The 13281-nt window shown below is 43.5% G+C and overlaps 7 protein-coding genes across 7 annotated transcripts; 5 read left to right on the top strand and 2 right to left on the bottom strand.

The window, feature by feature from the left end:
• Window positions 1-198: 198 nt before the first annotated feature.
• V1516DRAFT_695485 (uncharacterized protein) lies at window positions 199-1524 on the top strand (the record flags this gene model as incomplete). Its single annotated transcript, XM_066923992.1, has 2 exons — window positions 199-1416; window positions 1447-1524. 2 exons carry the CDS (start codon window positions 199-201, stop codon window positions 1522-1524), a joined length of 1296 nt encoding a protein of 431 aa, XP_066778318.1.
• A 1560-nt stretch (window positions 1525-3084) lies between these two features.
• Window positions 3085-4740, bottom strand: V1516DRAFT_673695 (ATP-NAD kinase-like domain-containing protein). The gene is made up of 2 exons (XM_066921956.1): window positions 4691-4740; window positions 3085-4642 (listed from the first exon to the last, which is right to left on the bottom strand). The coding sequence occupies exon 2, from the start codon at window positions 4430-4432 to the stop codon at window positions 3227-3229; it is 1206 nt and encodes a 401-aa protein (XP_066778317.1). The 5' UTR covers window positions 4433-4642; window positions 4691-4740; the 3' UTR covers window positions 3085-3226.
• On the top strand, window positions 4526-6033 carry V1516DRAFT_673693 (CRAL-TRIO domain-containing protein). The gene has a single exon (XM_066921955.1). It carries the CDS (start codon window positions 4924-4926, stop codon window positions 5851-5853), a length of 930 nt encoding a protein of 309 aa, XP_066778316.1. The 5' UTR covers window positions 4526-4923; the 3' UTR covers window positions 5854-6033.
• A 52-nt stretch (window positions 6034-6085) lies between these two features.
• On the top strand, window positions 6086-8075 carry V1516DRAFT_673692 (uncharacterized protein). The gene is made up of 2 exons (XM_066921954.1): window positions 6086-6258; window positions 6321-8075. The coding sequence occupies exons 1-2, from the start codon at window positions 6121-6123 to the stop codon at window positions 7755-7757; spliced, it is 1575 nt and encodes a 524-aa protein (XP_066778315.1). The 5' UTR covers window positions 6086-6120; the 3' UTR covers window positions 7758-8075.
• A 361-nt stretch (window positions 8076-8436) lies between these two features.
• V1516DRAFT_673687 (uncharacterized protein) lies at window positions 8437-10561 on the top strand. The gene is made up of 2 exons (XM_066921953.1): window positions 8437-8685; window positions 8749-10561. The coding sequence occupies exons 1-2, from the start codon at window positions 8497-8499 to the stop codon at window positions 10432-10434; spliced, it is 1875 nt and encodes a 624-aa protein (XP_066778314.1). The 5' UTR covers window positions 8437-8496; the 3' UTR covers window positions 10435-10561.
• Window positions 10562-12036, top strand: V1516DRAFT_673682 (galactosyl transferase GMA12/MNN10 family-domain-containing protein). The gene is made up of 4 exons (XM_066921952.1): window positions 10562-11086; window positions 11141-11190; window positions 11248-11637; window positions 11684-12036. The coding sequence occupies exons 1-4, from the start codon at window positions 10750-10752 to the stop codon at window positions 11930-11932; spliced, it is 1026 nt and encodes a 341-aa protein (XP_066778313.1). The 5' UTR covers window positions 10562-10749; the 3' UTR covers window positions 11933-12036.
• Window positions 12016-13240, bottom strand: V1516DRAFT_663785 (pyridoxal phosphate-dependent transferase; the record flags this gene model as incomplete). The annotated part of the gene is made up of 3 exons (XM_066920543.1): window positions 12016-12746; window positions 12794-13144; window positions 13201-13240. The coding sequence occupies 3 exons, from the start codon at window positions 13238-13240 to the stop codon at window positions 12016-12018; spliced, it is 1122 nt and encodes a 373-aa protein (XP_066778312.1).
• Window positions 13241-13281: the final 41 nt, after the last annotated feature.

Below are 13281 nucleotides of genomic sequence, written 5' to 3'. Positions count from 1 at the left end.
AAAACGGGCAGAAATGCACTTTCGAATCCATTTGATTGTGCCTCGAGTGAATATATGTCTTCATGGTCACTAATATTTTTTAGAAATATAATTTTGGTCATTTTGGAGGTTTGTCATGGCCAAGGAGGACAGGATTGGGAACCGTGATTGCTTTGATATCTTCAATTCAAACCACCCCAACAAGAACAATAAAGAAGAATGCCTTCACCTGAGTTCATTAAGAAACCTCCAGATGGGTTTTCGCTGTTATCAATAGTTCGAGGAATTCAATTGACCGTCCTTGGCGCTTATCGATCGCTCCAGAATCCGGACTTGTTTCGAAAGAAATATTATTCGCAGGCCACGTATGCAATTCTGATCTCGATCGTAATCGAGCTAGTCATCCGGATCCCGGTATGGTTAGCATATGCGAGTTTACATCTACTAGGAATAGTGTTGTCAATATTCTCGGAAGATGCGAGCGCGCGTGCGAACATGATTGCCGAGAAATTCGATTTCATTCAGACACATTTGGTTAACATGTCTGGACTCTTGATTGGCCTGATGAGATTCTTCAGACCGGAAATGGATGACATCTTCATGGAGTCTCTGGCGTTTATCGATCGAGTATATTTTAAAATGCATCCCGACAAAGCCGTCGATCGAGTCGATGGTCAGGAACCCACGCGGTTCTTTGGCCCATTGTGTTTATACACACCGACTATATCTAAGAAGCTTGCAAGACCGGATACGGGTTCAAAACCGTACAATTTCCTGCCTAAATACGGTGATGCAGGCGTGTACGTGACGCGATATGTAATTCGCAATCTTAGACCGACAGCGGCATATCTACTTTCCACGATCCCTTATGTCGGGGTCTTTGTTCTGCCGGCAATATCGTTCTACAGTTTCCGCAACACGGTAGGTACGATTGCAGCCTTAGTTGTGTTTTGGATTGGGTTCTATGTCCCTCGAGAATACTTTACTTCCTTTTTAGCTGCCTATTGGGGTGCAAGAAGTCTGTGTATGGACTTGCTCCGACCTTATTTCACCCGAGTCCCGTTCTCTCGAACTGAAAAAATTGCTTGGATTCGCGCTCGTGAAGGTGTCCTATTTGGTTTCGGTTTTGGGTTCTATTATTTTTTGAAACTGCCCTACATCGGCGTAATGATGTACGGCATTGCAGAGTCATCGGCTGCTTATTTGATAACAAAAGTCACGGACCCGCCGCCCGTCCCGGAGATAAATTCTCTCATTGTTGGAGAGTGGATTGCGACTCAATTGGAGTGGACAAAGAAAAAGCATATGCTTGAATTTGGAATTTTGGAGAATGATGGCTTTGCTCCGGTTTCAGCCATGGCGGTAATGCCAGGCGCAATGCCAGGAAACATAGCAAGCAATGAGGAGGATGCTGAATCCATAAATGCAATCCCAATTGTAAGCGCAGCCGAACCTACAATTGACAAGAGGAGCAAGATTGCAAAGGAAATTGGAAGCGAAGAGCGGAATGGTAATAGCAGCGAAGTACGAAAACGAAGTGGTTAAAGGAATCAATTGTTTAGCAGCTTGGAATCAATAGAAGGCGACCAACATAACGAAATTGGAATAATATTGACAATTAGATTTAACAAAGACCTGAGAAGTACAACCATAAGACAACACGATTCAGCCAAATTATCTCGCAATAGATCTTTGCCAGAATAAATTCGCTAGTGTGAGTTCTAATAAATTAAATAATGAAAAATCTTTAGATGAGACATTTCGTATCTCATTTGAAGGGAAAATCCGATCGAAACAGCGTACATATAGAAGTAGTAATACTATATGTGACATATCTTAAAGCTGTTCGAGCCTAGCAGAGCGAAGAGAGAGCTGAATCAACCTGTATACTCTATTGGAGAGACATATCAGCAAATAAAATATATTGTATTAATAACTATATTCTGCTCTAAATATTTCAACACTAGTCAATTAGCAATGCTGGACTGAACATTACAATATTCGAAGCAATGAAAAATAGACACTGAAGTAGTAGAATAAGTAAAAATAGTAGAAAAGTAAAAATAAGAATAAGGAAAATAGGTAGGAAAAAAATAAGAAACGAGTTCAGAAAAATAATTAACAGGAAAAATATTTAAATACCAGTCATCTCCTGATCAGCAACTAGTTTGCGCTTATTAGCACCGTTCTCATCTGCCATTGTTCTCTTCCGATTATTATGAATCGACATCATCGCAATAGCTTGCTCTGAAAACGGACACTCGGGAGGAGGTATCATATGCATCGCAAGAGTTAGGTCCTGCCGATACTGGTCTCGATTCTGGGACAAGTGTCGCTGATACATAAAATTCATTTGAATGTAATTGCGTTCTTCCAAAGACATAGAGTCCAGAAAACTTGGGTTATGAATATTTCGTAAATCCCCACCATGAACATCCACTTGATGGTGATGACAAAGATCGGCACCCGTCCGGCTGCCCAGAGCGCGCAATAAACCTGCACTATCATCGACTAAGCAGCCTTCCTCATCTCCAATTCCGAACTCATCGTAATACTCATCATCTTCGTCAGATGATATATCAGACATCGAGCTGTCCATAGTATATTCCTCCGGGACACATAGCTGTCCTTGCACTGTTCCTGCCACACTTGTTCCTGCAGCCCGTGAAACTGCTGGCATAACTGTGGCAGCCATACCCAAATATCCAGGATCCTGAATCATCCTTTCAATTTTTTTCGATCCGCACAAGTTCAATGAGTTTAATATAATTTCAAATATAATAATCACGTATTCCGATTCAACCACGTCCGCTCACATCCGCGACTTCTCATTACGAGAAATCTATTTGTTCTTGCCATTTTTGATACCGTAATATATGCCTATTCTCCTTAAAACATGATTACCAAAATAATTTAAAACATTTTGACTCGATTCAGTCAAATATAAAGATAATAACGCGAGAGTTTACTTAGTGAGGATGGAACAAAAAATAAAAAAGAGCAGCGACTCAGCAGACATAAATGCAGGAGCGCTATCTAGGGTGAGGGTTCTCGGTCCAGCCTCGTTCCCCGTTTGGGAATTTGCATGATTATGTAAACATATTATTTAGGAGAATACAATATTTTTATTATGTAATCTAAGGTGGAGCCAAAATTTTCAGCTTTTTCTTGAAGTCTGCAAATCTAGGAATATATAGATTAGTTCTAAAAATATCAGTTGTATAGAATAAAAGTCAAGTTTTATCGGTTATTCCAAAGGTTGAGGAGTCACTATCTGAATGTTCCACCCTCGAACGATCGGCTCGCCTTTATGCAGTTCCACAGACGTTCGATCCGGAACAATAAAAATTCTGCCGTCGACACACCACCGACGCAGTCTCTCGCTGGGTTCATTGATGTCGACTTTACAATCGGCCAGTTCGTCATAGAGCACTTCTGGCTCATTCACATGTTTTCCCTGTTGGTATGCGAGAGTGAGCAAGCGCATTATCTCGTCACCATTGAGATACGGAAGCCTGACGAGCTCGATCTTGCCTGATAATGGTTCCGCAGTAGGAGCTATCACAAATCCGGGTTCGAGACTAGAAATAGAAGTTGTCAGAACATAGGAGTGCGGGCCCTCGATAACGCGTTTCCTTCCATCGGTAGTAGAATAGGTGATAGTGCCGTGCCAGGCATCGTTACGAGCAAGATTTGCTTTTGCAGCGATGAGAAACCTGTCGTTGCCTAATTTTCTGTATTCAGGAGAATCGCTGTCGCCGACAAGCGCGGCATGGATAGCCCAAGAGACAACAACTAACGCATAGATTCGGTGAAATGATCCGGGGCTGGACGATCCACCTGGCGCCAACGCGATGGTCTTACTCTCAGGGTCAGACTCGGTCGGTGGAACCACTTCTTGAGTTCCTTCGGGAAATGAGACATAAAATGGGTTTAGAGGATGTAAAGACCCATGAAGAAGAGTAACTAGAGCCCTGGATACAGACTCTACTCCACATGAAGTCATGAGAGCATTGCCGGATCCTGTTGGAATGGGAGCAAGGACTAAATCCTGGTCGGAAGTAATCTGTAAGGAATTGACCACCTCATGGATCGACGTGTCACCGGACAAAATGACTAAAGTTTGAGCAATATCCAACCTGGACGCAAAGTCAGATATCGAGTTTGGACTAGTGCTTTCGATGTAGCGATGGGTGACTCCGAGAAACGCAAATAGAGGCTGGATCACTTTTGCGTAAACTGCCGCTCCTTGCTGCTTTCCTGCTCGGACGGAGTTGATAACAGTGATAGCTGTGGTTGCGGGATCTAGATAGGTGGGGAGCCTGGTCAGTCGATAAAATTTCGAATCTAAAATTTGTTCCCCGATTGGATTTATCTCGAGAATAACATTAGAGTCTTTAGTCTTGGTTGATAGAATTGAGTCAGCGAATATCGCGAGTATGTTTCTTTCCATGTTGGCTGTCACTTCATTCAATTCAGGTTCAGAATAGGCACAATCCCAAACTTAATATATCTATCCACCAATAATTCAAACATTTAATTCTCAAATCCCCATATTTGTCCAAATTGTTGCGAACAAGTGATCTCTTATCGTCATCCTGATCGAAATGGCGTAGTGTCAGCACGCCGCACTTTGAAAAGTCGATTTGACAATTATCAGATCAGCGTAATCAGATCAGAACTCCACAAACATTCGCAAATTATAATTACCTAATAGAAATAGCTAAGTAATTAACTCAATCTGATCATTACATAATCAATGTTTATCGGATGACGTCCATTGTCTAGACTCTTGGCCAACGCCATGAAAATCTCCCAACTCTCATTATCTGACAATCCTCCTTGTTTTATTGATTTGAATAGCATATCTCGTGATTATTGCCATAACCAGGTAGTGATTTGGCTGTGAATTAATATTGAATAGATCTAAATTATAGTACAATAATGGCCGAAGTCCCAAAATATTTCGCTGGTTTGACTGAAGAACAGCTGACCGCGTTCAAAGATCTCAAATCTGCCGTGCCCGCAGTCATCAATAAAGTCGCCTACTCCGAGATCTACGGCCAGGATCTTGCGGTCGAATCCGAATCAACTGATGTGATTATTCTCAAGTATCTGGTCGCAAATACATATGATGTTCCTGCTGCTCGCGCGCAGTTGCTAGAGAGTTTGAAATGGAGAAAGGAGTTTAAACCACTGTCGGCCGCGTTCGAGGAGACCCACGACCCCAAATTCGACGGGCTTGGATATATTACAGAGGACACGGCTAAGCCTGATGGGCCAATTATCACCTGGAATTTGTATGGCCAAGCTGCTGCGAAGCCCGAGATTGTATTTGGCGATGTTGACGCGTTTCTCAGATGGCGTGTCGGCGTCATGGAGCGCGGGATTCAGTTGCTGGATTTTACTAGCTCCCGTACGACAATTGATCAGGTACATGATTACAGCAATGTCAGTTTCCTGCGAATGGATCCCAACGCTCGTAAGGCTTCCAAGGCCGCTGTCGCAGTGTTCCAAAGCCATTATCCAGAGATGTTGGGCAAAAAATATTTTGTTAACGTACCCCTGATTATGGGTTGGATGTTTTCTGCGATGAAGCTGCTTGTGTCGAGAGAAACTATGGCAAAGTTTGTTGTGCTCAGTTATGGATCCGGCCTGTCGGAATATACTGGTGACTGGGTCCCTAAAGTCTACGGAGGCAAAGGTGCCGCTTTGAAGGAAATGGAGATATCTCCTTCGGCGCCTGCCATTTTGGAAAAGATTGAGACGACTCCGACTGCTGTGCCAGCTGAACAGCAATCAGCTGAATTGACTGAACCAAGTGAACCTGCCGAAAAGGTTGCGTCGAGTGAGCAAACCAAAGCTGAAGTATGAATTTTTTTTATTTTGAATCGAATATAATTTTTAATATTAATGTATTTCATCTATTTGTGTCTAAATTAATGTTTCGATAACTCCACTTGTTTGGAACTTGTAGTAATTTAATTCATTATGATCTTGCCAGGTTTTTAGGGTGATAAGCAAGAACAATCACGTGATGTATCAAGCAGTAGCATAATATTTTGCTACATAATTAATTTTATGATTTACCTACTATTCCATTTAACACGATCTAAAGCTTCGTTGAAAAACAGCAAAAAAATGTCAGGTCCTCCAAGAGTTAAGAATAAAGCAGCTGCTTCGCTGCAGATCACTGCAGAACAGATCTTGCGCGAAGCATATGAGAGTCGCGAAGAAGCGCTTACCATACCTAAACAACGAATTGCCGATCTAGAAGAGGTGAGTCCTAATGCATTCTGGATATTCTGGCGCTGCGAAAAATATAATACTAAAATCAATAGCTGCATGAATATCAAGGACGAAAACGAAAGGAATACGAAGACGCACTACGGCGCAATCGTTTGAACATCAATCAATGGATTCGATATGCCCGATGGGAGCTCGAGCAGAAAGAATTTGCACGGGCGCGATCGATTTTTGAACGAGCTTTGGAAATAGAGCCCACAGATATTCCATTATGGCTGCGGTACATTGAGTCCGAACTGAAGCACCGGAACGTGAATCATGCGCGCAACTTGTTTGATCGAGCAGTGACTATGTTGCCGAGGATCGACAAATTATGGTATAAATACGTGTCAATGGAAGAGACCCTGATGAATGTGTCTGGGACACGTCAGGTATTCGAACGTTGGATGGAATGGGAGCCCGAACCGCAGGCATGGTTGAGTTATATCAATATGGAGAAACGCTACGGCGAGATTGAAAAGGCTCGATCGATTTTTGAGAGGTTTACAATTGTCCATCCTCAGTCTGAAAACTGGGTAAAGTGGGCACGGTTTGAAGATGAATACGCGGGCTCGGACGATGTGCGACAGGTATATGCTACAGCAGTTGATACTTTAAAGACGGCCGGCGATGAATTTGTCGACGAGAAGCTACTCGCGAGTTGGGCCAGATGGGAGACTAAGCAGAAGAATTTTGAAAAGGCCCGAGAGTTATATAAATATGGACTGGACACACTGAGTCGCTCTCAGAGTATGAACTTGTACAATGCGTATACTGCGTTTGAAAAACAGTTTGGTGAGAAAGAAGGTATAGAAGATGTGATTGTCAAGAAGAGAAGGGTCACATACGAAGATAAGCTGGCTGCAAATTCTCGGGATTATGACACCTGGTTTGCGTATCTGGATATGATCGAGCAAGCTTCAAAAGAGACGGAAGATATACGGGACTTGTACGAGCGCGCGATCGCTCAAGTTCCTCCGACACGCGAAAAACGGCATTGGCGGCGATACATATTCCTGTGGATCAAATACGCTATTTATGAAGAGCTGGTAAATAAAGACTATTCACAGACTCGTGAAATTTACAAGGCGTGTTTGAAGCTCATTCCACATAAAGAATTTACATTCGCAAAGATATGGTACATGTATGCTTGCTTTGAAGTCCGCCGGAATAACCTTGCCATTGCTCGCAAACAACTTGGTCTTGCGCTGGGAACCTGCCCGAAACCAAAGCTATTCAAAAATTACATTGAGCTCGAGACGAAACTGAGAGAGTTTGATAGGTGCCGAAAATTGTACGAAAAATTTCTGCAAGTTTTTCCTAAGAATTCTCAGGCTTGGCTTGATTATGCGGAACTCGAGCAAATGCTCGGTGATGATGACCGGGCTCGGGCCATACTCGAGTTGGCAATGTCAATTCCTGGAGTGAGTTTGGAACAAGATCACGATCAAAGTGAGCAAGATCCAGATGAAAACGGAAGTGAGGGAAATTAAAAATAATGTGCTTCCGGGTATTCCTATATAGGTTTTGTATATTACTTTATATTTGTATATCATATCCTAAGCCGAGCTGGCCTTCTGAGCCTCCAAAAACGCCGCTTCCGCCTTTAAAAATGCTTCATCTGTAAAAATATTATCCAAATTTCCTTCGATTTTTTCGAGCATCTTTTCTAGTTCCTAATTCATATATTAGCTGAAATAAAGACAAAATAATTATGGCGACTTACACCAGCGGCCTTTTCAGCTTTCGTGAGTTGCTGGTAAACACTCGCAAGATCAGTCTTTGTCGTGTCGTCAGCCGCGTTCTCCGAGGAAAGTACTTCTTCAGTCGTCATTATTTTTATATACCAGATACTATTGAATTTAGTACTAAACAATTATATAAAATTCTATCGAAACCAACATTATACTAACTGGGAACTTAAATCAATTGAGGGAGATGAGACGGCTCCGCCGATAAGCTGGTAAACCCAATATAATGCTCTGCCGTTCTGTGGTATTCTCTATCCTATTCTGGGTCCAAAGGAGTACAGCATTATTATACCCATAACAGTCATTCAAGGAAATTATACGCACGCTCACTAAACTGGAATAGCTGGATACCTCGGCAGATATCACGTGTCACGTGCGACCCCACACGATCCGGCCCAATATATCATCATTGCGCTGGTACGAAATTTGTAAAAGTATCAAATTATATGATATATAATAACAAATACAAAAGATAGTGAAAATGTCATTTGCCGGTGCAGAATGCTCAACAGGTCGCAATCCTTTATCTCAGTTTACAAAACATGTCGGCGAAGATAGGTCGTTACAAAGAGATCGAGTGACTGGACAAGTTGGCGGCGAGAGTTCAAATGCGCCTGGAGTGAATATGAGACTGACGCGAGGTGTGCCGATGGCGAGTTCTGATACTGAGGTATGTTGATAGCATGTAGTGCGGATATGCGGGATATGCACAGGATATTGACTAATGGAATAGATGATGAACCGGATCATGGCTCAGAATGGAGCTACAGGTCCGGTAGAGAATACTTTTGCACTCGACGAAATGCGTCGCGAGGTTTTACGTATCCAACACCAGCATCAGCAGCTACAAGGACCCTCTGTCATGTCTGGATCGACAACTTTAGCTGATCCGCGGTGGGCTATGGAGTTTCAGACATCTGCTCAAACACAACAGGCTCAGGCTCAGGCTCAGACACAACAGATCCCAGTGTCGTCGGCGGGATTCTCTCAATGGGGCTATAACCCATTGCATATGGTGGGATCACCTTTTCAAGGACGAATGGGAATGGGAATGGGAATGGGAATGCCACTCGGGATGGGTATAAATTCTAATCCGATCTACACAGAACAAAATGGCAAAGGCAAAGGCAAAGTGATAGAGCTTGAGGGCCAAGACTGGGAAAAGCAATTCGAATCTTTCGAAGCAGCCGAAACTACGGCAGCCGACCCGGTTCAGACTGAAACCAATGATTTACGGAGATCGGCTGACCGAGAATTAGAGCAAGTTTGGACAGATGTGCAGCGGATGCGCACGGAAGAACGAATAGATCTCGCAAACCGTGATGAGATCCTACGTAAGTTCTACAATGAAGATATGCTGGCCGAGATGGATGGTTTAAATGCGTCAGAGCTCTTTGATAGCTACAAGGACGGCGAAATGAAGATGCCTTGGGATACAGATTTCGACGAGTATGGTGCTACGCGTGCCGATGCCGGTGATTATCATTTTGAGCCTGAAAACAAATATGTGGAAAATCAGAATATAGATCCTTTTGAAGAAGGTGTGCGGATTCTGGAATCTGGCGGTAATCTGAGCGAGGCTGCTCTGGCGTTTGAAGCAGCTGTGCAGAAAGATAATGGTCATGCTCAGGCGTGGAGTTTTCTAGGAGCTGTGCAGGCGCAGAATGAAAAAGAGGATCCAGCTATTCGAGCGCTAGAGCGGGCGGTAGCGCTGGACACGAACAACCAAGCTGCACTTATGAATTTGGCTGTGTCGTACATTAACGAAGGATATGAAAACGCCGCGTACGCCACGTTGGAGAAATGGATTGCTACTAAGCATCCGGATGTCGTCAACCAAGCGCGTGGACAGCAACCACAACTAGCTGACACCGATCAGTTTAGGTTACATGAACGCGTAACAGAACTTTTTATTCGTGCAGCCCAGCTGTCTCCGGAAGGCCTGTCTATGGACGCGGATGTGCAAGTTGGACTTGGTGTGCTATTTTACGGAAAAGAAGACTATGACAAAGCTGTTGACTGTTTTTCTGCTGCTCTGAGCGTCCGTCCAGATGACCCTTTACTGTGGAACCGACTAGGGGCCACACTTGCGAACTCACAACGGTCGGAAGAAGCCATCGAGGCCTACTACAAGGCACTGGAATTGAGGCCCTCTTTTGTACGCGCAAGATATAATCTCGGTGTGTCCTGCATCAACATCGGCTGCTACAAGGAAGCCGTCCAACATCTTTTGAGTGCCCTTGAAATGCATCGTGTGCCTATTTTGGAGGGTAATCTGCCAGATGATGAGATTCTCGCTAGCGAGTCGACAAATTTGCTCGATACTTTGCGTCGGGTTTTTCTGGCCATGGATCGTCGTGATCTGGTGGATAAAGTAGTTCCGGGCGTCGATCCTGCCGTTTTCAAAGATGCTTTTTGATATTTTGAGTTGTTTATGGGTCTAATACGGATTATTTTTGAACTCCATGTGTTTATCTTTTGCCTATTGTAGATTGGGAGGTTAGGGGCATCCATCATGATTCTAATATAGGTATATTTGTTTTAATACTCTCTAAAATGCTTTATCATATCCTTTTAATATATTATCAGATACTGATTTAGATATAGCATTTTACTGTTATATTAAATTATATAATATGATCATATAAGATAAGATAATACTGGAATCGATAGTACAATCTAGCTCAATAGCGGCAGAAGACCGTGACAGAATTTCACTGATCAAAAATACACAATGAAAGATAAAGAAGACTCACTGTTTTCGCCCTCCTCAAAGACGTCGCGTTTTTTGATGCGGATCCGGTTATTTATGCAACGACTTCGAAGCACAATTTTCCGACGTCGCGTGGTATTACTCATTGTACTGGCATTCTTGGTCGCGTTCCATTTCCTGTCCGAAGATGGATTGTCGTTCTTACCGTCGCCGTCGTTATTCAGATGGGGATCTAGCAAATTTGTAATCATATTGGCCGTTAATCAAGGAGGAGGTGTGATGCATTGGAAAGCACCCAAAGAATGGGCACTCGAAAAGTCGAGTATAGCGAATAAGAAGGCGTACGCAAATCGTCATGGTGAGTGGCTTCGATTTATTCTGATTCTGGTTGAATTAATCATTGACGGTCTAGGATACGACTTGGCTATCCAAGATATGTCAATCAAGAAACGGTATGCACATGTAAGTGTCAATCAGCTTTTGGCTTTGCCGAACTGATTTCCACGATTAACACAACAGGAATGGCGAGAATCATGGGAAAAAGTCGACGTGATACGGCAAACGATGAAACAATATCCGAAAGCAGAATGGTTCTGGTGGTTGGATTTACACACATTTATTATGGAACCGCAGATTTCGTTAGAAAGACATGTGTTCAATAAGATTGAAAACACGACTTATCGGACGCTCTCGTATTACAATCCATTGAATATCCCTGTCGACATTCCATTTGTCGATCCAAATCATCAGATTAATCTGGTGATTCCCCAAGATTGTGGTGGATTCAATCTGGGATCTTTCTTCATTCGTCGCAGTGACTGGACAGATTTCTTACTCGACCTCTGGTGGGACCCAGTTTTTTACGAGCAGCGACACATGCAATGGGAGCATAAGGAACAAGATGCGCTAGTAAGTATTCATTTTGGGTTTGCGTGAATAAAACCTAATGGTCTAGGAACACTTATATATTGGCCAACCATGGATTCGCAGTGGAACATCGTTTATCCCGCAGCGAATGATTAACTCGTTTCCACCTGGCGCCTGTGCTGAACAAGCGGGCGACAATCGAATATTTTATGACCAAAAAGACCGCGATTTTGTCGTCAATATGGCTGGTTGTGAATGGGGCCGTAACTGTTTCGAAGAAATGGAGCATTTTGAAAAGCTTTCCATTTCTTTGCATGCAAAGAAAAAATGGTTCTAATTCTTGTGCTATTAATATTTCATTAATTCTATATTTTCAATACCAATCTATTTAGTCTATAAGTAATGTAGTGAGTTAGAAAATCAATTCTGCATGAAATCAGGCGCAATGTTATCGTAGACCGAACTGAAGGCAATTCCATCCGGTTCTGACCGTGGTCTTTCTTTTGCAACAGCTACTGTATTTCTCAAGGCTTGCTTCAGCTTTTCAATTGCTTCCGGGGAAGTCTGATGATGTATTGTGATGCGGGCGCCGACGACCGTGATACCCAGCTTCGTACTTTCTTCAACGAGGATTTGTGGGTCAATGCCTGCTTTGTCGAGGTCAAGAAAGATGAAATTGGTTTCCACAGGAATCTGGAATGTTATGCCGAGCTCATCAGAAATTTCCTGAGCTAGCTTCTTCGCGACTTGATGCGTTGCTTTGAGTTTGTCGGGAAAAATCTCAGTCAATGCGACGTCCGCAGCAGCAGCTAGTAAACCTGCCTGCCGGATTCCCCCACCGAGTTGTTTGCGAAACCAGTTTGCTCGCTCAATTAAGGCACTATCACCAACAATAACAGTACCAACCGGCGCCCCGATACCTTTCGAGAGACATAATGACATGGAGTCAAAGTATTTACCATACTCCGAGATGGGAATTCCGGTCTCTGCAGATGCATTCCAGAGTCGAGCACCATCCAGATGAAGTTTCAGATTGTGCTTCTTTGCGAGGGCGGAGATCTTCGCAATCTCGTCAATTGGCATGATCGAACCGCCAAGCGTGTTTTCAAGTGAAATGACTCGCGTTGGTGCTGTGTGGATGTCATTGCCAACTATTTGGTTAGCGAAATCAGTAAGGAGTAGCCAAGAATGCACTCACGAATCAAATATGACGCAATATCTTCAGCAGTGATATACAATGTTTTTTTCGGATGTACGGGCGTTACCATTGCCTGTGACAGCATCGCCAACCCTGCTGCTTCATGGGTATACACATGGGCGCGATAATCGCAGAGAATCGAGTAGGGCGGCTGGTGCAAATGTGCTCGCACACAGAGCTGGTTGCCCATCGTTCCGGACACCACAAACAATCCGGCCTCCTTTCCAGCCATCCGCGCAACACGATCCTGCAGTGCGTTCGTCGTCTTGTCTTCTTTGTACACGTCGTCGCCATGTGTCGCAGTCAACATCGCCTGAAGCATCGATTCTGTAGGCGTTGTTACCGTGTCACCTAACGTCCATCAATACTCCCTCCTTCCAGCAAAAACACAATAAAATAATACGCACTTTTAAAATCTGTGGCGGCAATACTAGTTCGCTGCGTCATGTTTGTGGAAAAATATCGACTCTCGAGTAGAAAATGAGATA

The sequence above is a fragment of the Lipomyces oligophaga genome (assembly GCF_038497815.1).
Source record: "Lipomyces oligophaga strain CBS 7107 unplaced genomic scaffold V1516scaffold_3, whole genome shotgun sequence".
NCBI lineage: Eukaryota > Fungi > Ascomycota > Lipomycetes > Lipomycetales > Lipomycetaceae > Lipomyces > [Lipomyces] oligophaga.
The sequence above is the reverse complement of the archived record's forward strand: the minus strand, read 5'-3'. Positions and strand labels throughout refer to the sequence as shown.

What these genes read in the sequence shown, in the direction of transcription:
- V1516DRAFT_673695 (XM_066921956.1), bottom strand. Translation starts at nt 4,432, where the DNA reads ATGGAAAGAAACATACTCGCGATATTCGCTGACTCAATTCTATCAACC.
- V1516DRAFT_673682 (XM_066921952.1), top strand. Translation starts at nt 10,750, where the DNA reads ATGAAAGATAAAGAAGACTCACTGTTTTCGCCCTCCTCAAAGACGTCG. An exon ending in TCAAGAAACGGTATGCACAT is followed by an intron (nt 11,191 to 11,247) that starts GTAAGTGTCAAT and finishes TTAACACAACAG; the next exon opens with GAATGGCGAGAATCATGGGA. An exon ending in ATAAGGAACAAGATGCGCTA is followed by an intron (nt 11,638 to 11,683) that starts GTAAGTATTCAT and finishes CTAATGGTCTAG; the next exon opens with GAACACTTATATATTGGCCA.
- V1516DRAFT_673693 (XM_066921955.1), top strand. Translation starts at nt 4,924, where the DNA reads ATGGCCGAAGTCCCAAAATATTTCGCTGGTTTGACTGAAGAACAGCTG.
- V1516DRAFT_673687 (XM_066921953.1), top strand. Translation starts at nt 8,497, where the DNA reads ATGTCATTTGCCGGTGCAGAATGCTCAACAGGTCGCAATCCTTTATCT. An exon ending in TGGCGAGTTCTGATACTGAG is followed by an intron (nt 8,686 to 8,748) that starts GTATGTTGATAG and finishes CTAATGGAATAG; the next exon opens with ATGATGAACCGGATCATGGC.
- V1516DRAFT_673692 (XM_066921954.1), top strand. Translation starts at nt 6,121, where the DNA reads ATGTCAGGTCCTCCAAGAGTTAAGAATAAAGCAGCTGCTTCGCTGCAG. An exon ending in GAATTGCCGATCTAGAAGAG is followed by an intron (nt 6,259 to 6,320) that starts GTGAGTCCTAAT and finishes TAAAATCAATAG; the next exon opens with CTGCATGAATATCAAGGACG.